This window comes from Stigmatopora argus, chromosome 19, assembly GCF_051989625.1.
Source record: "Stigmatopora argus isolate UIUO_Sarg chromosome 19, RoL_Sarg_1.0, whole genome shotgun sequence".
NCBI classification, from domain to species: Eukaryota; Metazoa; Chordata; class Actinopteri; order Syngnathiformes; family Syngnathidae; genus Stigmatopora; species Stigmatopora argus.
The window spans coordinates 3,007,020-3,031,828 of record NC_135405.1 but is presented as its reverse complement, the minus strand read 5'-3'; the positions used below and the strand labels follow the sequence as shown (position 1 = coordinate 3,031,828).

General features: G+C 42.2%; 1 protein-coding gene across 2 annotated transcripts; it reads left to right on the top strand.

Annotated features, from left to right (window-relative positions):
• The first annotated feature begins 622 nt into the window (after window positions 1-622).
• Window positions 623-24,312, top strand: gopc (golgi-associated PDZ and coiled-coil motif containing). 2 transcript variants are annotated; one of them, XM_077586610.1, is made up of 9 exons: window positions 623-1,143; window positions 5,480-5,644; window positions 11,090-11,113; window positions 14,980-15,155; window positions 15,333-15,498; window positions 15,582-15,677; window positions 17,048-17,212; window positions 17,282-17,453; window positions 23,295-24,312. In XM_077586610.1, exons 1-9 carry the CDS (start codon window positions 883-885, stop codon window positions 23,396-23,398), a joined length of 1,329 nt encoding a protein of 442 aa, XP_077442736.1. In that variant the 5' UTR covers window positions 623-882; the 3' UTR covers window positions 23,399-24,312. The 2 variants fall into 2 exon arrangements, with proteins under 2 accessions (XP_077442736.1, XP_077442737.1); XM_077586611.1 differs by lacking the exon at window positions 11,090-11,113 and having other exon boundaries at window positions 624-1,143.
• The last annotated feature ends 497 nt before the right edge of the window (window positions 24,313-24,809 follow it).

The window sequence follows — 24,809 nt, the reverse complement described above, 5'->3', positions numbered from 1 at the left end:
GCTGGAGCCTATCCCAGCCAGAGGCGAGGGACGCCCTGAATCAGTGGCCAGCCGATCGCAGGGCACAAGGAGACGGACAACCATGCACACTCAAACCCATACCTAGGGGCAATTTAGAGTGTCCAATCAGCCTACTATACATGTTTTTTGGAATGTGGGAGGAAACCGGAGTAGCTGGAGGAAACCCACCTATGCCTGGGGAGAACATGTAAACTCCACACAGGTGGACCGACCTGGACTTGAACCCAGGACCACAGAGCTGTGAGGCCGACGCGCTAACCACTCGTTCCACCGAGCTGCTCTGAAAACTCTTGTTTTTCAAATCAATTATTTTTTGGGGGTTGTTTTTTTTGGAATTATTTTTTCTTCCTCGTTTTTCAAATTAACAAATCGAAAAAACAACCCCAGAAAATTAATTAATTTGAAAGACAGAGGTTTCAAAAAATGATTAATTCAAAAACAACCCCAAAAATAATTTAATTTGAACAACGGCTAGGGATTTTTTAAAAAGGTGAATGCAATAAACTTCCGTATATTTCCATGTAGTCTTTTGGCATAGTATTTGGGGGGGAATCCACCCGCTCAGTTTATGCAATCGAGTACGTGACTGAACGACAATCTATTGCTTTTGCCTGAACCCCTACGTCTCAGACATAACTAATCACGTCCAGTGTGATGATGAAGGACTTCCTGGTCAGCAGTACTCTCAAAGGGAAAAATAATACGTGATATTTCATGTATCTATTGTCATGTCATGACATCATTAGGATTTTAATATTTTAAAATAAATAAAGATAACGCCCTCCCATTTAAACTCGTCGTCAAGGCAATCACACGTTGGTTGGCTAGTGACTTAGCGTTAACGATTGTTGTCTATTAGCAATGTCCGCTTCTGCTGGATGCTCTCCGGCGGGCCACAACTCGGCCCTCGGGCCCGGTTTGTCGATGTTTCGCTGGCTCGAGGTACTTGAAAAGGAGTTTGACAAAGCATTCGTGGACGTGGATCTGCTGCTTGGAGAAATAGACCCAGACCAAGTGGACATTACGTACGAGGGGCGGCAGAAAATGACGAACCTTAGCTCTTGTTTTGCTCAGCTGTGCCACAAATCCCAGACTGTTTTCCAACTTAACCACAAATTAGAGGTTAGTAACTCCATCATCGTGCTTTTTCACGGAACACAAATAGTTCACAGTTACTCTGAGCTAATAATAATTTGTTCCCGATATATTTATGCTAGCAATAATTTCCAAATTGCTATTAAATCAATTTCCCACTTACACAAAGTGGATTTTTGGGGGTTAAAACAAAATGATAGGTATTAGGTGGCCAGGGTGGTTTGCGCGTCGGCCTCACAGTTCTGGGGTCGATCCCAGGTGGACCCTCACTGTTTGGAGTTTGCATGTTCTCATGAGCTTGCATGGGTTTTTCTGAAGGTACTGCGTCAATGGTAGGCTGTTTGAACACTCCAAATTTCATATTTTCTCACATATAAGCCATATTTGTAACTCAGAAAATGATGACTGAATCAAGGGTGCGGCTTATATGCGCACAAGACTTGCTATAGTTTTTTCACCAGTGGATCTCGGCAAAGTAAAATTTACTATTTGTTGGTTATTTTCTGTTTTTCAGTAAGAAAACAACCATTACTGGATGAATACCACGTGCGATGTGTGACGTGCTAGAGTGTTTGATTTGTTGGCGATCGCATGTTGTGGATGTGCAACTGGTTTGGATTGGATGTATGTTGGTATTCGATTTCTGTGTCTCAGTCAGTGTTCTGAGCATCTGTAGTAATGTCCTGTTCATTCGTTCTACCGGACCATTACCCATCGGGTGATAAGGTGTTGTCCTGGATCCAGCCATGCCACTGAGTCTCTTCAACTGTGTGAACAACTGATTTTCAAATTCTCTTCCCTGATCATATGTAAGGGGAACCCAAACTTCAGGGCAAAGTCATTAAAGATAAGGTTTGCAGCAGCCTTTCCTGACTTGGAGGTGGTGGCATATGCTTGGACAAAACGTGTAAAGTGGTCGACAATGACGAGGATATATACATATCCGTGTTTGCGTCGATCAAGATGAAGAAAGTCAATACAGACCAGCTCAAAGGGCTGTGTTGTCCCAATATTTGTCAATGGCACTCTCTGTTCCTGGCATGTTTTTTTTGTTTTAGACAAGGGCAGGTTTTAGTCACATAAGGGAAAGTAGCCTCTGCTGTGCCTTCTTGATGAGTGCTGTGGTGTTTGCTGCTCAAGTGAGATCAGCAGAGATATGGACTCCCAGGAATTTGGAAGTCTACACTCGCTTCACACATTGGCCATTGATATACAGGAGGGCAGGAGCGGCCTTGTTCCGTCAGAAGTACAGTTCTCTGGTTTTTTTAAACGTTCAGTGCCAAGTGATTGAGAGCGCACCACAAGCTGAGTCTAAGGACCTCATCTCTCCCCATCTGCTATGGCAGCCTTGATGCCTCTCCTCAGGTTGGCGCGAGCAGCACTGTAGAGTTCCCTGTTGCCGGATCTGAAGGCTGCCCGAAGGAGTGATCGGACAGTTTCCGGTTTGGGTACACCTGGATGGTCTCCTCCACATTGACCGTAGTCATGCAGTACTTGATGTGAGACAGTACTGTGTCTGTGAATGTACCCAGGTCGCCATGGTGGAAAGTTTCCCACTGTCTGTTCAAAGCAGTCTTGGAATCGGAGGAGGGGGTTGTCAGGCCAAGTGATAATGGTTCGACTTTGGGGCTTTTTTGTAGGCTGAGTGGGGTGTATGCTGGGGCCAAGAAGAAAGAGACGTGGTCTGACTGTTCAAAGTGTCAGAGTGATATGGCACTGTATGGACCTTTGATGTTAAAGTAAACATGATCCAGAGTTGTTGGACATTTCACATGCCGGTAAATTTTCAGCAAAATTGTTTTGAGATTTGCCTGATTAAAACAGTGTCTAGCCAGAACAGTGCTGCTGTTACACCATCCCTCATTCATGTAGATGCAAAGGCCACCGCCTCTTTTTTTCCCCCTGGCTTGCCTGTCCAATCTGAGTACCGTGCGGTCTTCTAGCTGCACCGTAGCGTCAGGTATGTGTGGGTGTAGCCACATCTCTGTGATGATTACCATGCCGCATTCTCAAACGTAGTGAATAGCGGCAGGCTGTAATTCCAGATGGTCCGTCTTGTTTACAATGGATGCTTTGTAGCGGTAGTTTGAGTGGCTGTTTTCTGATCTTAGCCAACAAGCCCTCTCTACAGCCTCGCGTCTGTTTACTCACCCGACGTCGCTTCCTTCGCCAGCCAGATTCCATAACAATCCATGGAGGCCCCTCAAATTTCGCGATCTCTTCCGGAATGTTGTGGGCGCCATTGAGATTGCTAGATGTTTAATAAGTCTAAACGCTTATCGTTAAAGTTAAAATTCCGGCAGAAGAAAAATAGCAGAAAAAAATTGAGCAGCAATAGAGCTAGCTCACTGTTCATTTTTCAGTCTACTTCTGTACCAACCCTTTAAGGAAGCCACCTTAGGAAGTTTGCCTTCCTTCAATTGCACAAGTAGGGAGATCTTAAAGCCGCTGCATGTTCATGTGTTGTGTCATCTTGGGGAAAAAAACAAAGTTGGTCAGAACAAATATGACAAATTCAGTCCAAGAAACGTTGAATCCTCTGTTTTCCTGTAATTTTTTTTCCCCTTGGGATCCATGGCCCATCACACAATCGCCAGTCTGTTTACAAGAGCGACCTGCCTAGCATCTCGCCCTGCTGATATAAACGTGTGTCGCAGGCTATGACGCAAATCTTGGTTCACAGAAATGCTGAAATTTAATATTTATTGTGCACATTCTTAGAGCAGTGGAAAACATTGAGTGTTTTTCTCATATTTGTCCTACAGAAACCATATTAAAACAAAAAGTATATTTCTCTCCCCCATTTCCAACATTTTTGATAAAGCTCCAGGGAGCCACAAGGACAAAGCTAAACAGACGCTTGTGGCTCCAGAACAGTGTTTCTTAACCTTGTTGGAGCTACCGAACCCCACCAGTTTCATACGCGCATTCACCAAACCCTACTTTTGTGTAAAATGAAAAATAAAAATTTGAATTCAGGATACAGTAATACCTCGACAAACGAGTGCCCCGACATACAAGGAATTTAAGATACGAGTGAAATTCAGAGCAAATATTTACCTTGAGATATGAGACACATTTTTGAGATACAAGCATTCGAGACAGCAGCGAGAGGCTGTTTTTGATCTCAGTCTTTTTCCATTTTTTTTTGCATTAGTCAGTGCAGAATTAAGGGAAACACAATTGATCCAAAACAAGCCGGTGCATTGAAGGGTCGTGCAAAGAAAAGGCGTACGATGACAATGGATAATAAGCACGAAATAATCGAAAAACATGAGTAGTGTACGCGTGACTGAGATAGCTCGCCAGTACGTATTGAGAAGCAGGAAGTTCGCCTCGAAAGCCGCGGTGTAATACATTAACCTCTTTGCCTTGATTATTGCACAAAAAGTTTTACATTAGTGTAACGCAAGATTAAAACTTGGTGTGTTTATAGGAATCTAAGTTCATTTAAGTTAAATTTAAAATTTGTTACGTTACGAGCGGCGGCCCAGTGGCGCGAGTGGTTAGCGCGTTCGCCTCAAAGCTCTGGGGTCCTGGGTTCAAATCCAGGTCAGTCCACCTGTGTGGAGTTTGCATGTTCTCCCCGGGCCTGCGTGGGTTTCCGCCGGGTACTCCGGTTTCCTCCCGCATTCCAAAAACATGCATGGTAGGCTGATTGGACACTCTAAATTGCCCCTAGGTGTGAGTGTGAGTGTGCATGGTTATCCGTCTCCTTGTGTGCCTCTGGCCCGGAGACAGCTGGGATTGGCTCCAGCACCCCCGCGATCCTAATGAGGATAAAGCGGTTCAGAAAATGATATGAGATGAGAGACGTTACAAGTGCATCGTTCAAGTCTCTCTCTCCCTCTCCCATCAGCGAACTCCCCGTTGTATTGAATAATGCCTCATTCTATTATTAAATGTCATAACCACTAGTTATTTTTACTCTGTTAGCAGATGGTTAATTACAATCAATAAAAAGACATTCCATTGTAATATCCTGTTTTGGTGTTTTTTTTCAGAGGGTGGGAACAAATTAATTTGTATTTAGTTCATTTTTACTGGAAACGTTGATTTGGGATACGAGTAAATCGACATATGAGCTCAGTCCTTGAACGCATTAAGCTCCTATCTCAACGTATCACTATATATAAATTCCTCGCAGCAATGATTGGCCAAGCAATGGCACGTGATCATCTGCAGCCTGTGATGGTCAAGCGGGGCATGTTAGTAAGTTACTAATGTTACTGTTATTGCATTAAAGAATTCTGTCTTTTGGTGGAGAAAGTTGGTCAGAACTAATGACTCAACACCACCCAGCATACAGAACAATTTTTAGCGGACATTGGGTTAACTTTAGCGCATCTATCAATTCTTCCAGGCCCAGCTGTTAGATCTTCGCTCTGAGCTAACTGAGGCCAAGGCAGAGCGGGCCGTCGTCGAAAGAGAAGTACATGACCAGTTGCTACAGCTTCACACGCTCCAGCTGCAGCTCCACGCTAAGCAAGGCCAAGCCCCAGACTCTGAGTCCATCAAAGACCGACTTGTAAGTAGCTAGTAGAAAAGATTTTTTGTTACGCGAATACCGCTTTACACCCATCACAAGATTAACTGCCATTTTTCCATTTTACAGTAATTCATCAAAATCTCTCTGGATGTCTGTCTGTCTGGCTTTATTGCAAGAAAAAAAATCGCAACTTCGTCAAACTTACTGGGAATACGCATTTTGAGCTTAGGAACATGTTTTTTAAATCGTAAAAAATTGAATAATTAATTCTAGTCCTATTTTTTCAATTGCCAAAAATAGTTGATTCCTTTATCATGCAGAGTAAGATGAAGGAATCTGTGAATACGGCACCTGGACAGCTGATGTCATGCTACTCTCCTTAGACCGCAAACTATTTAAGACCGAAATTTCTACGTTTTCCCCCAATGGCTTCATGACACAATTAATTCGTGAATGCATAATAATTAAAGATCAATTACTTTTTGCACCATTATATTTTAAACTATTTTAGATTTTAGTCAGTTATTGAATGAAGAGCGCATGTGCCAAGCATTACAATAATCCCTCGAATTTTGCGGATAATGTACACCAGACATGACCGTGGTAATTGAAAAACCACGAAGTAGGATCACCCCTATTATTACTACCATACATGTTTTCACGCCTATACAAAATTACAATACAATACAAAAAAGATTAATGTATTGATATATAAATCTAATCTATAAAAAATTCTACTGTACTCAGTGAAAATAGTTCCTCTCCGCTTAATATGAATTAAAAAAATATATTATTTGGAGTTGTAGTGCATGTCCTCTTCGTCAGATTCGAGTGGCATTAGATCACTGATGGAAATCTCAGGGGGCGCCGTAGTGGCAGAAGGATGAGCTTCTGCAATAGATTTTCAGCGCTCAAGAAAGATGTTGATGGGGACTTGTGTTGTGACTTCTGTTTTTGTACAAGGACATGACACTGTCAAAACAATTGCCAAATTCGATGGCTCTGACCATGTTGTCATCAACATCCAGGACACGTTGTTGCAAACTGCATGCCATAAAGAAGATCTGCAGATTTAGTAAAACCATATTCTTCATCCTCTTTGTCCACTGCTTTCTCACTCGCCGATTGCATCATTTCGATGAATGGGGTTAAGTAACCCATCGAGCAGCTCTTGCTTTCATTAAAACCATGAGGCTCACTAGTGGCACTGGTACTAGGCTGAGGTTCATCTTCACCGTCTTTGTCAGGGGCTAAGCTATCGTAAAAGGTCTTGGCTTTGGTTGTAATCAAGTTGGTATCCAGAGGAATCGTCTTCTCCTTAGAGTCCGGGATCCAGACCGATAGGGCATTCTCCATCTTAACGATGATTTTATGCCTCGTGGTTACCACTCGCTTGGTGTCCTTGGATAAGGATATTGTTGCTGTCTCCAAATGTTCGCTTCTTCCTTCTTGATGTAATGCACGTTAGATTCATTTATGATGCCTCAGAAGTCACAGGATGCTTAGGAGGCATTTTAAACGGTGATTCAAAATCCAAACGATCCTGGAAATAGGCTCAGCGTAGTCTTTCTGTGTGCGATGCGAAATGTAATCCAAAGAAAAGGCAAGACGAGATCCTTCTTGGCTGTTTGTATTATTCGGGGCGTCATTCTTCCATGGTGAAATTTCACTTCTTCTGCACCGAGTGCCACCCATTTCGGCGTCGAAGAAGAAGCGGTGCCCTGACTTCCGCCATTTTTCATCTCTTGCCTTCCGCTTGCGAGTTTCAGCATGAACTTTAGCATTTTGATGAACTTTAAAAAAATGTTCAATATAAAAAAAACGTGATATACTGAAGCTGCAAATGTTGAAGCCGCGAAGTGGTGAATGATCTTCTTCCTCCAACAGTCCGAGATCCAGACCAATAGTGCATTCTCCACCATAACGATTATTTTATTACTAGTGGTTACCACTCGCTTTGTGTCGTCGTGCTCATTGCCGTCTTCCGAATGTTCGCTTCGTCTTTCTTTATGTAACGCACGGTAGAGTCATTCTGCCGTAATGGCGTGCTACATAGGCATACTTATTGACTTCCTTTAGGGGATCTAGCAACTTCACTTTTTCAGTCACTGTCATCATGTTTCGTTTTTTTCTTTTGCTCATTGGATGCCTTAGATGCTTAAGAGGCATTTTCAACGGTGATTCAAAGTCTTTCTCCACGAGGTAATGTGCGTAATGCGAAATGTAATTCAAAGAAAACAGAAAAAGCAAGATGACATCCTTCTCTATTATTTGGCGCATCATTCTTCTTCGCTTCTTTGGCCCTGAGTGCCACCCAACTCACTGCCGGAAAAAAGCAGTGTTCCCAGAATTCTGCCATTTTACATCTCCTGTCTTCTACTTGCAAGTTTCTGTGTGAATTTGACATTTTATGAACATTTTTTATTTTGATACTTAATATAACAAATCTGCGATGTACTGAAGTGTTGAAGCCGCGATGTGGTGAAGGATTACAATAGTGCAGCAGTGTTGCCAGATTAAGGGGTTCCTTCCCAATTGAGATATTTTCAAAGACTCAGGAAGGAAATAAATGAATTGGGCGGGAGAAGAGATTTGAGCTACAGTGTTATTTTTTTATTCATTTTTTCTAGTCTGTCCTGTTGAGTTGCTTAGACGTGGAGAATGGAAATCTGAGTGTCTTTATATGCTGCAGTTTTCATACCACATGGGAGTTTGGTGTTGTGCCATTGTGGTTGTTTATATTTTGTAGTTTATTCCAAGGAATTCAGAATTAAATGCATCTAACTCAATATGGCCATTTTTCCAAATGACATCATGTGTTATGTGGAAGGGAGGTTAGGTGCTGTTCCTAGTTACCTAATTATTAAGAAAATTGAGGATAGAGGTGTGTGCTCCAACAATGGTAGTGACCTGATTGCTGAAACTTATATAAAACTGTGAAAAGGGTAGCCAAATTAGCCAAAGAGAAGAAGGAATCAGGGCATCAGCAAGCAGTTATATCGGGCAGTATCATAGTCAATTGGGAATAAAAATAAATGTCATAACTGCCGGGTATCCGGACCAGACACTGACAGCAATCGTAGGGGGACCGGACCCCATGTATCAGGGGTTCCAGTACACCATACTCCCGGAGTACCCCCACACAACTCCCCGGGGGACACGATCGAACAACCGAAGTCGAGACCAGCAGGGCCCCATCGCCACTAGACACTGTGTTGATGGTACAGCGCTTTCCCCTCCTGAGACATTGGGTGGCGGAACAAAATTTCCATGAAGCCGTCTAGTAGTCGTTCTCCATGGCCTCGCCGAATTTCAGCCAACTCACCACAAGGTGGTGATCAATTGATACCTCTCTTTACCCGAGTGTCTAAGACAGGGGTGGCCAAGTCTCGTCCTCGAGAGCCCCTATCCAGGCTTTTTTCCATGTCTCCCGCCACTAACACACCTGAATCAAATCATCGGGATCGGTATGAAGCTTCCGGACAGCTTGCTGATGAGTTGGTCATTTGATCCAGGTGTGGTAGAGGAGGGAGATATGAAAAACAGAGTGGATAGGGGCTCTTGAGGACCGGACTTGGCCACCCCTGGTCTAAGACATGTGACCCCAATATCCGACGACACGGCTACAAAGTCAATCATCAAACTGCGGCCTAAGGTCTCCTGGTTCCAAGTCCACAGATGGACACCCTTATGCTTGAAAATGGTGTTCATGATTGTCAATCCACAACGAGCACAGAAGTCCAATAATAGAGCACCCCTCGGGTTCTGATCCGGGGGGCGCATTCTTTTGAATCACGCCCCTCCAGGTCTCACTGTCATGACCCACATGACCATTGAAGTCCCCCGGCAGAACAAGGGACTCCCCAGAAGGAGCACTCTTCAGCACTCCCAAGAACTCCAAAAAGTTTGGGTACTCTGAGCTGCTGTTTGGTGCGTACGCACAAACATCAGTCCGGTAACGTCAGCCCCACCGGAAGGATGCTACCCTCTCGTCTATTGGGGTGACCCAAAGTACAGGCAACGAGCTCGGAAGCAATAAGTATGCCCACACCTCCTTGGGCCCCTCACCTTAAGCGACTCCACAGTCGAAAAGTGTCCAGCCACCCTCGAGAGGAGTGGTACCTGAGCTCGAGCTGTGCGTAGAAGTGAGGCCGACTACATTGAGCTGGAACTTGAGAACCTCATATACTAGCTCAGGCTTATTTTTCAACAAGAGAGGTGACAATACATATGCCAAGAGCCAGTTTTGGTAGTCGGGATCAGACTACCAAAGATCCCACCCAACTGTTGTCTCACAGTTGCTGAGCCCATGGGAAGGGGAACCCATATAGGAACCCACATAGCCTCTTGAGGCTGTGCCATGGGCACTAGGCATTGTGCCTCACCTCCAGGCCCAGCTGGCCCCAAAGCGGGTAATCCACGCCTGGGACAGGGAAAATGCCTTCCATTAATTTTATTCAACATAAGAGGTTTTCTGAGTCATTCTTTGTCAAGTCCGTCCCCTCGTACCAGTTTGCCATTGGTGACGCTACCAGGGGCACAAGGCCACAAACAATATAGCTCCTAGGGTCATTGGGACACATAAACCCCACCACAACGTTAAGGTAATAACTCATCAGGGGAGCTTGTAAGTTAAGATCAAATTTTACTGAGCTCTGGTGAAAATTGTACTGAACATTTTAACAGACCCCTTGGCTGTTTGTTCAGTCAGTTCTTATCATCATACATCTTCCATACCGTGCATCCTCGAAAGGGTTTCCGGAGCATAATCCTTCTAACTTCGGGCAAAAGGCAGACTACACCCTAGACCGCCAGTCAACAGTAGGGTCCACAAAGAGACAAAGGACCATCCGCGCTCACAATCATACCGCCACCAGCGGTAATCGAGCCCGCGCCTGTCTGCACCGAAATCATGCGAGTGAACTTCAACACCACGAGGCGGCCAATCAGTTTTTAACAATATGAATACAAGAATAGTAGGAAGCACAGTGGGTTCATTACTCACTCAAATGATAAGTGAATGTATGTGTGAATGGTTGCCTGTTTCTATAACTGTACTCTGACTGGCGTTCGACCAGTCAGGGTGTAGTGCATCCACCTTTATTTCTCAGATGGCTAGGCTCCTGTACAATGTGGTGTTAATCAAGATAAATGGTGTTGAAAATTAATGAACGAATATTTGCCTGGATAATAACACTATAAAGAGCGGACAAGTTTGTGACAAGCGCACGTCCAGCACTAACATACTGCCTGTTAATAACCACAAGTGTTTCCAAGCAGGTTCTTTCATACAGATTCATCTTGTCATTTCTTGATTGAGCATCAAGCACTCTTTTATCTTGTCTTCACTTTTCTGTCTTTGTCTATATTAAAATCTAATCATAAGGGCGGCATTGAATACTATTATCTAAATCCTGACAATTGATTTGATTCTTCCTCTAATCTGTAATTTCTTCTTCTTCTTCTTCCTCTTTTCCACTAAAGCCAGCACCAACACTGGAACAGATGGTAAGTTTGTACTGTATGTTTTTATTATAATAAGAAAATAGTGTGAAAGCGCTTTGAGTCCCTCCCTTAGAGATGTCGATTTGATGATTTTCTTCAAAATACAAGAAATCTATTTGAAAATAAGTGCGGAAAATATGGACACAAGCTGGGAACAAGTGAGCTCTGAATGTCTTAAGTGAAGAGAAGTATTACTCATAATCACGTGTGTTCTTTCATTGCTTTCAAATAATGTGTATCTATATATAGGTTCTTAGGTATCTTTTGGTTTGGAGACAGGATGTCTGTGGAATTTACGATCTTTTGTGGGCTGTGTAGGTAAAACAAGTCTCTGGCATTACATAACTAATTCAGTTACCCATGTGGGGGGGGGGGGTCAAAAGGGGACGGAATGGTGTTGAGGTGGGCAAGGGAAGATAGCACCTTTAGTTCTCAACTCATCTCTTTGTGACAGGATAGGACTTGAGTGACACCTACTTGTTCATTTGCATTTAGTCTTAAAAGTGGACTTGGGTGGGAAGTCTTTGTAGCGTGGCCCTCCATCCAACCCGGAAGTCACTGAAGGGTGGACGGAGAGGGGGCCCGGACTGGTTTGTATTGTCTAAATATTCTGTCTCTGTGTTTATTGTTCTATGTTCTGTTTTCATCATGTATTATTGTCTTGAATCAAGTTTGTACCTTCTGTTCACTTGAGAAAATTAAAGAATTTGCGAATAGAAGAGCTAGCTGCCTAGCCTAGCTGTTCATTGCAGCACACACAAAACATAGCATCTTTTAAAATAAATTATAGGCAGAAACTCTTTTAGTCCTGTTTTTGAAGTTTTTGTTTTAGGTGAGCTTAGTGTTAAGTCTGTTGTCGTCACGAGCCGAAGTCCAGTGTTGTCACTGCTTTTTGTCTCGCCCCTACCACTATATAAGTCAGTCTGTTTTCTATTTTACCAAGGATCTATTGTGTGATATATCGCGATATCACATCGCACAATTCTCGCATCGATTCAAAGTCTGTCTTAAACGATCTTTGCATGTGTGTTTTTGGTGAGGTGGCTGGACCTCCACTAGTTGGGAGCACGCATAGACATTGCCCTGCAATCTGCCAGAATAACTGTATAAAGGAGTACAGACGCTCCCCTACTTACGAACGCAATTGGTTCCGAGCGATTGTTCATAAGTTGAATTTGTTTGTAAGTTGATTCAGTGCTATATTTTGTATTATAATTTATGTTTAAGGCCGATATAAGTGCATTTGTATGTTTAAGGCTTGTATAAGTAACACGCATTGGTTTGTACTGAAAAAAAAAAAATTAATAAAATGGAGAGAATATGTACAGTACTGTAGAGAGAGAGAGAGATTTATGTATTAGAAACTGGCCAAAAGAAGCGACCTAATGACAATTGCACAGTTTTCTTCTTTTTTTCATCATAAATGATGCGGTAGCACTGTATGGCATCATTCAATTGATTTGCAAACTTTGTGCAAAGTTCAATATTTGGGTCCTGCTGCTCGATCTTTCTGTTTATAAATGGTACTGACGGTCGAACGATTCAATGCCCGTGAAACGCTCACCACTCTCACGCGCATCAAGCTTCGTTATTATTGCCACTCGTTTCAAATGAAATGGCTTGCCTCTTCCTTGCAACTCCCTCAATAGAAGCCTTTAGCTTTTTACCAACCATATTTAATATTGGATGCATAAGATATTTAATGATACAAATGAAAAAGGTTCTTTGCACACTGGAGATACATTCACGCACTTCCGCATTGCAACGAAGAAGAAGGTAGATGCTGGGTGAGCTGAGCTCTCACAGCGCCAGGCGTTGGTATTAGCGGCGGAAAGAAGTACTACTCCGAAAAAGGCGAAATACAAAATTGGACTTGCGAACATTTTTGGACTTAAACGCAATTTGCAGACATGTTCGTATGTACCGTTGTTCGTAAGTTGAATGTTCGTAAGTAGGGGAGCGTCTGTATACGGAAACCGGGGTGTTTGACCAGCGGTCGAGTGTGCTGTTTCCCAGCTCAAGTCCCATATCAATTTTTACTAGTCTATTCCATAAATAAACAGTATTGCGCAAGTGAAAATAACTTTACTACCTCAGTATTTTTGTACCTATACGTTATGTGGCGTAAAACGTTTTTTTTTTTCATTTTCTGAACCGCTTTATCCGTATTAGGGTTGCAGGGGGTGCTGGAGCCTATCCCAGCTGACTTCAGGCCAGACGCGGGGGACACCCTGAATCGGTGGCCAGCCGACGGACCATTCATACCTAGGGTCAATTTAGCGTGTCCAATGAGCCTACCATGCATGTCTTTGGAATGTGGGAGGAAATCAGAGTACCCATGCAGGCCCGGGAGAACATGCAAACTCCACACAGGTGGACTGCAAGATCCCACAATGCACTAAACAACATAGTAACGTTATTTAAACGAGCCATACAAATGGAGACCTATTTTATATTCACCATTTTATTATTATACTAAAGATGGAAATTTGCAGTTTAAGATGGGTGATGTGAGATTCACAGACACTAATGCAAACTGATCGTTTTCATTCATTCATCTTCCACACCGCACATCCTTGTAAGGGTTGCGGACGTTGCTAGAGCCTATCCCAGCTAAGGCAGCCAACACACTAGACTGGTGACCAGTCAGCCATAAGGTACACAGAGACAGACGACGATTCCCACTAACAATCATACTGCCACCAGTGGGAATCAAGCCTGTGTCTGCCCGCACTGAAGTCAGGAGGGTGTTACACTAGTGGCGAGCCGTCAGGGCCTTCAAGGCCTTCTCTGCTGGCCTAAGAAAATATGTGACTCATAATATATTTTGTCCATCAATAATTATTAAATAATTCCAAATTGTCTGTTAGCTTCCTTTCATTGCTTTTCCCCCTGGTTGCACTGCTTCCAGATGTGTGTTTTCGTATTGAAGCATTTAACCAATCACATTTCAGCCATTTGTTGCCAGGGTCAGAAATCTGCCTCAAGGCCTTCACAATCAGTTCTGCAGGCTCTGTTGCATTAAACAAGCGTTGATAAGACTGTTGCTTTAACCAATCAGATTTCGAGTTGGCAACACCACAATGCCTTGTCGCAGGCGTAGGGATACGTCATCGCTTTCACCAACTATGATTGGCTAGTAATGGAATGGATTAGCCAGAGCTACCAAACTGTATCTGGAGTGAGCTGCACATCCAAATATATTGTTGTGTTGATTTAAAGCCATTTTCAAGATGGACGTTTCCCTGGAGCAACTTTTTTTTTACCCCTATTACCCTATAAACTTGCCGAAGGCTATTTGGAGAGGGCTGCCTTTTGTAAAAGAAGGTAGATTATCGCCATCTGGCGGACAAAGACAGGTTTTACATCTCCCATTAAACCTAATGGCTGCAGAGGGGACTTTTTCACTAGCAGAGGTCAGTGTTTCACCGGGATTCGTGTATAACGTGAATTTTGCTTCAGTTTTTTTGGTACAAAAGGTTGCGCGTTATACTCGAATAAATACGGCAAGCAGTATGGAAGATGAATGTTGGACTATACTACCTGTTTTGTTGGGATAAGTACTTCTAATGACTGTTTGGTGCAACTACTATGACTATTTCATCTATGCAGAATGCACATATTCAGCTTTAACTGGTTGTTACTTAGTAAATGTTGACAGTAACAATAGATTGGAATAATGCCTTATAGTATGATTAAGAGTGTTTTGGTGATATAAAAAAATATACAGCACAGCCCATGATTCACGAAAAATCAATTGTTCCTTTTAGTTTTTAGTCCTCCTTCATGCAAAATGTTTCACATGTGTAGGTGATTGCTTAAGATGCTTTTTTTGTCTGAATGATTCTTATGTGATCTGGGCATTTTAGCAACAGGAGCTGGAGGCCAATAAAAAGGAGAAATTGGCAGAGGCAAGACTTCAGGCTGATGTACGACTTTATAAGAAAGAAAATGAAGCTCTTCGTCGACACATGGCGGTGCTACAGGCTGAGGTGTATGGTGCTCGACTGGCTGCAAAATACTTGGACAAGGAACTTGCTGGCAGGTAAGAAATTGAACTAAGATAATGTCGCCGTGTATAAATTATAAATCTCAACTTTTATGCATATAGAGATGGATTACAAGGGGTTCTGTAGAAATAAATGATTGGCAAGCCAGAGATGGGACAATCTTCTATCTTTTCCTGCTAAGTGAAGAAAACAAAGAAGGGTTTTCCTCCTAGGGTGCAGCAGATCCAGTTACTGGGGCGTGACATGAAAGGGCCGGCGCATGATAAGCTGTGGAACCAACTGGAGGCTGAGATCCACCTTCATCGCCACAAAACTGTTATCCGGGCTTGCAAAGGGCGTAATGATCCAAAGAAACCTTTTCCCTCACCTGTTGGACATGTGAGTGGCAAGTTGCAAACTTTTTGTTCTGATATACGTACTCCTGAAGAATTTAGCTGGATCTTGTTTGATGACTGTTGTAGAATCCAGACTTGCTAAAGAAAACCCAGGGAGTGGGGCCAATCAGGAAGGTTTCACTCATCAAAGAGGACCATGAGGGTCTTGGTATCTCCATCACGGTGAGTGCACAAAACCAGAACCATTGACTTGTACTTTCACTTCTATATCCCGAATGTTCTCTAACATTTCACAGCAATTGCCACATCCAAATGATTTGGTTTCCTAGTACAACAAAAATGACCAGCAATAAAATACAGTTGTGTAGTAAGGCCTCGTGTTCATTTGCCAAATGACATTTCATTTCTACTTTCGACATTTCGATACTTCTACAAAAAAAAATACAATAGTTGCCTAAATACTGTTAAATCAAAGATGATACTTTTAAAATAATTTAATATACTTTTTAAATATACTTTAATATACCTTGATAGGTTCATTAATAGATATACTTTAATAAAAGGAAAGACATCGGAGACATAATCCAGCGTTAACTTGCAAGTGAGAATCCATCCTGACTCGTCCCCGTCACGGATTATTCTAAAGAAAGACATCCTCTTCTGTCCATTTAGTCGCACATAATCAAAACAATTTAGGTTATCTTATTCAAACAATTGCATAAGCTAACCGAATAACACAATTAAGGTTAAAAAACTACTGCAACAACAATTGCATATTAGGTCTTCAAAATAACAATTAAGGTCGGAAACCAAAAACAACTGCGTAAGAATTTGCAAAGCAAGCAAAACAATTTCCATATTAGGTGAAACAAGCAACACTATTTTAAAACAATATGTGAGTATTTTCGGAAGTCGATTCGATTATCGCCATCTGCTCCGGAATCCAAGTCAAAGCAATTTAAGAGTCCTTCACAGATCTTCATTGCGAACCCAGATCAGTCCTCAGAGCCCGGGACTGGGTGATCCGTCAGGTCAATATTCCTCGGAGTAGGGCAAAACAATTAAACGTCCTCGGGGCCACCTGCAGGGGGAAGTGTCCTCGGTAACCGTTACTGAGCGTGTGTCTGCTTATAATGATTAATGTTTCACATATACATATAATGATTAATATTCCACACATACACATAATGATTAATATTTCTTCATTGTACACAAACAATAGTAACCAAAATAACTCCAACATACCTATATATACTTTTTAAATATACTTTAATAAACAATAAACTTCTTGGATGCCAGTGGCAGCAACATAGCTAAGGTTAGCAATTAAGTACCATTGTTAACACATACAAATAGGCAAACGTCATCAAAAAAGTCAAGCCGAAACAAGTCCTGTCAAATTAAAACAGCTGTTTGTTAAGCAAACACTAATAATTTGCTTAATTGTGTTTTTATATAATGTAGATAAAATATTTGAATATGATGCGATTACACAAACGGCAAATTAGACATTTTTTTCAGCAAATAACAAGATTAAAAATGTAAAAAATGGAAGTCTTGACTATGGGACCAACCGAGTCTTTTGTTCTCAGGGAGGAAAGGAGCATGGTGTTCCTATTCTTATCTCCGAGATCCACCCGAGCCAGCCTGCGGACAGATGCGGAGGCTTGCATGTCGGTGACGCCATCTTGGCTGTCAACAGCATCAATCTGCGGGATGCTAAACACAAGGAGGCTGTCACCATTCTCTCGCAACAGGTAAATGAACCACCTGCACAGAACACTTAATCCGTCAAAGCTCTTAAGCGTGTTTTTTGTTCATGCCAGTCAGGACAGATAGAGTTTGAAGTAGTGTACGTGGCTCCCGAGGTGGACAGCGACGATGAGAATGTGGAGTATGAAGATGACAACGGGCATCGCTATAGACTCTACCTGGATGAACTGGAGGAGAATAGTACAGCGCCACCTAGTGGCAATTCAACAGCAGCATCAATAACGGGTATGTTCACAATTACATATGCTTTGATTAACCATATGTGAGAAATAAATTTGTCGCCTTTTAGTGTTAATGGGATAGGAACTGTCTCAGTTTCTACGCTAGTGTTTAGGAACCCTTTTTGAGCAGGGGCACCCTTTTTGCATTGATAAAATCTCAAGGCACACCACCATCTGAAAATCTTAGTTTTGAAACACTGTAGTCTGTATTGCCAATGTAAAGTCATTCTCATAAATGTTTTATCAACAAAAATTAAATTAAAGTATTTTTCTAATTCTTTACACCAACCTTACATTGCTAGTGATTGAAGTCTGCGGACCCCAAACATCTTCCAGTTGCAGCAGTTCCAGCCTTTTGTAGTGCTCTGTCTGAATCCAGCCAAACCTCAATAAACATTTTATGGCTATAAAACTGCAGCTACAGCTGCAACACATACAGAAAATATCCTTTATACTGTATTTACTCCCATTTAAGCCGCTTTTGTCGGACAAAAAATGATGACTGAATCGAGGGTACGGCTTATATGCGCATAAAAACACGACATGCACGAAACTGCAACTTGACGACACCATGACACGATGACGTCATGACATGATGACGCCATGACACGATGACGCCATGACACGATAACGTCATGACACAATGACACGATGACGCCATGACACGATGACGTCATGACGCATTGGCGCCGTGACGCCATGACGCAAGACAATGCGGCCGACACGGTCATTGTTTTCAAAATAGAGACAGATAAAACGCTAAACATTTTTTTTACGTCTATGAATGAAATTCAAAAAATAAATAAATAAATCGTATCTTGCATAAAAGGTGAAAAAGTTCACTTGTGCTTGCCACCGCTCGCTCACGGCGCTATCCCACCGCAGTTATAAACGTACTCTGACTGGACAGACGTGACTAGCCTTTTGAATTTGTCTACGCCTTCGGGAACACGGAAAGAAAAGATTCCATAATAATCATAGTTGGAGAAAAAAAGACCAAGAAGAATGTCTTACAGCAGTGGTGGCCAAACCGGTCCTCGAGGGCCGGTGTGGGTGCAGGTTTTTGTTCCAACCGATCCAGCACAGGCACTTTGTCCAATGAGATTTCTGCAGAAAACAAGAAGCACCTGACTGCAATCCACTGATTGCACTTGTAGGACACCAGATTGGTGAAAAGTTGTCCTCTTGATGGGTTGGAATGAAAACCCGCGCCCACTGTGGCCATTTGTGGAATAGTTTGGACAACCCTGTCTTACAGAAATAATTTCAAGATGAAAGTTGGAAGGTATGCAGAAAAAATTGGCAACACATATGACGCAGCAAAACAGTTTGGAGTTGATGAAAGTAATGTTAGAAGTTGGAGAAAATATTCAACACTTCAGTCTATGTAAAAATAAAAAAAGGCCAAGAGGGGACCAAAACTGGCCAAAATCCAGAGATGGAAGAAGCCCTAATTGAGTAGTTCGATGAGCTAAGGCAGAGAGGTGACCAAGTTTCCAGTTTAGCCATCCGCTTTAAAGTTGGCAAAGTCTGGCAAGTATCCAATGACGTCATCTTTAAAAGCTTCACAGGGATGGTGCAGCAGATTCCAAAAGAGAAATGATCTCACATTGCGGCACAAAACCAAAATTCCGCAAAAGTTGCCAGCTGAACTTGATGAAAAAATTCTGAACTTTCAGCTTGTTGATTATCTTCATTGCCAACTCAGATCAACAGTCTCGGCCTGGAACGTGGTGTCAATAGTCCTGAAAACAATGAACTGGCCTTGAAAGCAGCTGTGGGGGGAAAGTGTCGAGCTTACTTGGTCCCAACATAAAGCACAAATTAATTTATAGCTTCATTACCTATTAAAATGCTTAATGAACATATAGTAACATCCCAGAATAAACCCAACACTTACATATCTAAATGTGTTCATTAATATGTTAAATAAATCAAACTCAGATTATCCGCGCATTTCAGTCATTCCCCAAAATGCAAGTTCCCTCTTGCCCCCCCCCCCCCCAATGACAGTCTATCAATCTTAGTAAACTTTCCCTATTTTTCTTCATCTGTGAGCCAGGGATACCGCTCTGTAGTTAGTGGACTGAAAGGGGCGGATAGATTATTTTCCTGGTTCTGACAGGCTTGCTAGCTTTGGAGATTTCTTTAGCTTCTCTTGAAAATGGCTTTGTCAATAGATTTGCAACCAAATCCATTTATTCTCCTCCATCTGCCATTTTAAACTTATGAAATTTTTATCAAGTTTTTTTTTATTACTGTTGACAAAAAATATTTGGGGATTATTATCGTCCAGGTTTATACTAAACCATACGTTGCTTTTGATGCTTTCGTCTTTACAGTAATACCTTGACATACGAATGCCCCGACATACGAGCTATTTGAGTAAAATTTTGAGCAAATATTTACCTTGAGATACGAGACAAATTTTGATATACGAGCATACAGCTGCTGCTTATGAGAACATGATCTACCCTCGTGTATAAATTTCCCAACGAGCACTGGGAGGAGCGTTGCATTTTTTCAGTGTTTTTTTTTCCCCCATTAGTCAGCGGCGGAGCTTGCTTGCTAATACGAGGAGTATACTACTTCCCGTTGGCAAGTGGTTGTCTGTTATCCTCTTGTGAGGACATTTGCAAAAAAGTCTCTCTGTCCCCCTCTCTCCCCTCCGCTAAATCCGTCTAAATTCAGTACCATTAAACATCAGAACCACTAGTTATTTGTTACTCTGTTAATAGATGGCGAATTAGAACAAATAAAAATGTTTTTCCAATCCAATATCCTGTTTTTGGTGTTTTCTCAGTGTTGGAACAAATTAATTTGTTTTTAGTTCATTTCTATGGGAAACGTTGATTTGAGAAATCGACACGAGCTCAGTCTCGCAACGATTTAAGATCGTATCTCAAGGTACCACTGTATAGATCAGGGGTCTCGAACTCAATTTACCTGGGGGCCGCTAGAGGCCGAGTCTGGGTGAGACTGGGCCGCATCAGGATTTCCACAAGAAAAGCACTGATAAAACATTCCAACGTTATCAAATACCTTTATTTTTTAACAAAAAATAATGAATTAAATAAATTAACTTAAAGATGAATAAAAAATAAATCAATCAGTAATATAAAACCAAATAATACTAATGAGCATACAGTAGATATACACTGGCTGGCTAAGTAGAGAAAATGAATTATTTTTATTCCGTTTCAAATGTCTGTATTAACAGCTCTTTAACCTTTAACTTTCTGAACTTGAATGGAACATTGAACATGAAATATTCTGAACACGGCTTCTTTTGCCTACTCCTTGCTGCTAGAGACCTGGCAGCGCTTCTTCTCACATAGTCACATTTGGCTTGAGGGAGGAAGCAGTGGAGACCCTCAGTAGAGCTTGAAGATGCTCATCAGTAAGTCTGGACCTGTACTTGGACTTATTGAAGTTCAAGGTGGAGAAGAGCTTCTCACACAAGTATGTGCTCCCAAAAAGGCACATGGTCCGCTTGAACCTTCGGGAAAGTTCAGGGAAGCTGGGGGTCAACTCTCTCAAAAATTGCCCAAGCTTGTCTGCTTCTCCACTCACCTCCCTGAACTTGGCTTTGAGTGCAGAGTTGCACTGCAGGTCAATGAGCTCCATTTGAAGCTCAGGAGGGGCATCTTGCACATCAAAGGAGAAGGGGTCCGCAAAAATTTGAAATGTGGCTTTGTGTGTCTTGAAGTCTGCAAATCTGTGATCAAATTCCTCCTGTAGCTTCGAAATGGCCTCAACATACTTCTCACCACTGAATGGTGTGCCTGCATCCACGAGAGCCTTGCATGCTGGGAAATGGCAAAGGTTTGTCTGAGAGAGCTGGGCTTTCCATAACACAAGTTTAGTGCAGAATGCTCTCACGTTGTCATAGGCAGCACTGACAAGTTGCCCCTGGCCTTGTAGCTTCTTGTTCAGTACATTAAGCTCATGTGTGATATCAACAAGAAAAGCCAAGTCCATGAGCCATTTGGGATCACTTAGCACAGGATCAATCAACTCACAAACGGCGTAGCTAGCTTTGACTGCTGCATTACTGTCTTTGGTAGCCTTCTTGAAGAGATCCTGTTGCCTCAGAAGACGTGTTTTAAGACTGGCAACCTGGTTGGCTCTCTCATCTCCCTGGTATTTTTCGTACTCCACAGCATGTCTCGTAGTACAATTACGTTTCAAATTGTATTCCTTGTGCACCGCAACTTTTTCAGTGTAAATGAGACACGTCGGGGTGCCCCTGTGTTCAACAAAGAAATATTGCACTCCCCACTTTTCTTGAAACTGTCTGTGCTCATCACCGACCTTTCTCTTCACGGCAGGCTTTGAAAGAGACATCTCTGGGGCTCTGTAATATGTTTTTCCACTTGGAATGAGTCTCGGGTTGATCTTTCACATTCAGTCGCGCGGGTTTGTGGCGCATGTGCACTTTCGCTCTCCGTTTCAATCGCGGAGATGGCTACAGACACTGACACAGGCTGGATCACGGATCATAGCGCCTCATTCAGTTCTATGGTGAGAGCAGCGGAGGAGTGTGCGCGCCGAGCGGAGTGATCGGCCTCACGGCTTCTCCTCCGCCCAGCTGATTGGAGGAATGAATGAGTGAGTGAGCGAGGCACTGGACAGCCCGGCCGATGTCCCGCCCTCCAGAGCCGTATACCTCACCGTGATTGGTTCATTCAGCTCCGAACCAAAGTTCCCTCTAATTTTTTGTTGGTCTGAGCAGAAAGACAACCTCCCCGAGCGCACTGAGTACCAGTGTGAGCGACATCATCGGTACTCGGATGATTCGCCTAAAGACGTTTCGCCGACGGACGTTTGACAGACGGGCAGGTCGCCGAATGGACGTTCCACCGAACGTTCATTCGGCCGAACGGAGGTTCCGCCGAAACGGGATTCGAACGCTCGCCCCGCCGGATCGTGTGTGTACAAGTTTTTCAACCTCGGCCCGCGGGCCATATACGGCCCGTTAGGATTTTTAATCCGGCCCGCCGCCGGTGTTGTCCAAATTATAGTAAAAATCAATGTTCGTCTACCATCAATGGCAGTCCGGGAATAAGCACTCTTGGGCAGGCAGATGTAGCAGAACCGAGCCGTAAAATGACAGCAATCGGGTCAAATCCATCCTAAAACAGCATTTAATGATTAAATACAAATACTGGATGATATCGCGATGGAGGCAAAAAAACGTCTATAGACGTCCATTCGCCAAACGGCTCAAAATGCTCTCAAATTCGGTCAAATCCAGCTGAAAACAGCGTTTAATGATTAAATACAAATACTAGTATTTGTATTTAATCATTAAACTAACAAATACTAGTACGACCTGTCCGTCTGTCAAACCTCCGTCGGCGAAACGTCTTTAGGCGAATCATCCGGTCACGACATCATCATTGCTCGCTATCGGCACACCAGTATCACACCTGCCACAAGCAGGTGCATGTCAATGTTCCCTCTAATTTTTCATGTAAAACATGCTGTAAAACAAGAAAAACATGAGTGGACAGAGCTACTGCCACTGGCTGGCACTTAAACGGCGCCATCATGAGGAAAGGGGTAAAAAAAATAAAAAAAAAAAAAATAAAATTAAAAATAAAATAAAATTGATCTTTCATATTAAGACGGGGGCCGCAAATTATCGTCCCGCGGGCCGCAGTTGGCCCGCGGGCCGCATGTTTGAGACCCCTGGTATAGATGAATCAGGAAATTGTTGCTGGTTCCCGGTAACATCTGCAGCCTCCAAGACAATACGGTATTATGAATTAGGCATGGATGAAAACTTTTTCGAAAATTATAAAAAAGCAAGTTTGGTGATTTTGCGTGTCGTACACGGCAGGTGTGGAGAATATGTCGCTGAACAATGGGACAACCAACGGAGACACGAGATTGGCCAACGAAACCCCATCTGAGGAAACTCCCAACACTCCCTGCTCCTCTTAAAACTGTCCAACTGCTCCAATCAGGAGTTTTATTGTGCAAATCTCTTTTCGAGTCTTTAAACAAATCTGTACAAGCACACGTTGTTTGTTTTCCTTTCTTTTCTATTGATGTTCTGTTGCAGGCATTTGGGTTGTTCTAGAGTGGGCTTGTGGCAATGATTTGGTGGTCTGCAAGAGGATCCACTTGTTGTGAGCAGTTACACTAACTCGGTTACAGTCTGCAAGTTTTGGGCACAAATTTTGGCATGTATAGCATTGTTTTGGCTTTATATATGTGCAAAAACCAATGGAAATATATGGTGATGCTTGAAGGAGGGGTCAAGAACTTGGTGTACTTGGTGCATGTCATCCCAAACTAACAGAAATAGTATGGTAAATAGGAAAAGGGTATTGCTTTTTAAGCTTACAATAACTTAATTATTATATTATTATTCATATATAGTATACATACCTTTTAAAGCCCGTTCATGACAGAAACAGTACTTTAAAATCCCTCCCAAAAAGTATGTTAGTTGTACGTTTTAAAACCTTGACAGTTACACCAGACCTGTTCAAATATTCTTGGTCATACTGGTGGGGAAAGTTCTGAAATTATTTATGATCCGTTTTTTTAACAATACCTGTTTTTAATTGTTTTCACTTAATTTCCACAATATGTACAACAATACATTTTCTATAATTCTATTGTAATAGACTTCATTATTACCAAGATTGAGATCGCAAAAAGACCCTGTGTGCTTTTCTCACTAAAAGTAGAAGTCTTAGTAAACCAAAACTTGCCGAGCTGAACTCTTTTACATGTTGTTTTGCTTTTATCCGTTTCTGCTTTGTACGGATGCTTTTCACTCTAATTCATCTTTGTTAGTCACTGTATTCCAATTTATTCAGCCTTTAAATAAAGTGGCACTCTCTTGATCCTCTTCTTATTTTGATTACATAAAATTTTGCAGCTGTGGAGTCTCAAAAGTGGAGAAATTATGTTGAATGTTAGCCACATTACAATCCCAAAGTATATATATGTCGATGTAGATTCTACGGTCAAATTTTTTATTATTTTTTTCTCTCATCTTTACTGAATTTGTCTATTTTTATATATATATATATATATATATATATATATATATATATATATGTGTGTGTGTATGTGTATATATATATGTATGTATATATGTGTATATATATATATGTGTATATACAGGGTGTCTCAAAAAGATGTACTCACTTTTAGAATGACGAGAAAACCTTTATTTATGAACATGGAGTGAAGTGAAATAGCATCGATTACATGAGACAAATGTAATTGAAGAATCATGTTCGCAAATGTTCAAAGTGATGACCATTATTGTCCAGACAACGCTGATAACGCGCACCAACGGATTCGCAAACGGCGCGAAACATGTCATTAGGAATAT

What these genes read in the sequence shown, in the direction of transcription:
- gopc (XM_077586610.1), top strand. Translation starts at nt 883, where the DNA reads ATGTCCGCTTCTGCTGGATGCTCTCCGGCGGGCCACAACTCGGCCCTC. An exon ending in TTCCCTCACCTGTTGGACAT is followed by an intron (nt 15,499 to 15,581) that starts GTGAGTGGCAAG and finishes TGACTGTTGTAG; the next exon opens with AATCCAGACTTGCTAAAGAA. An exon ending in TCACCATTCTCTCGCAACAG is followed by an intron (nt 17,213 to 17,281) that starts GTAAATGAACCA and finishes TGTTCATGCCAG; the next exon opens with TCAGGACAGATAGAGTTTGA.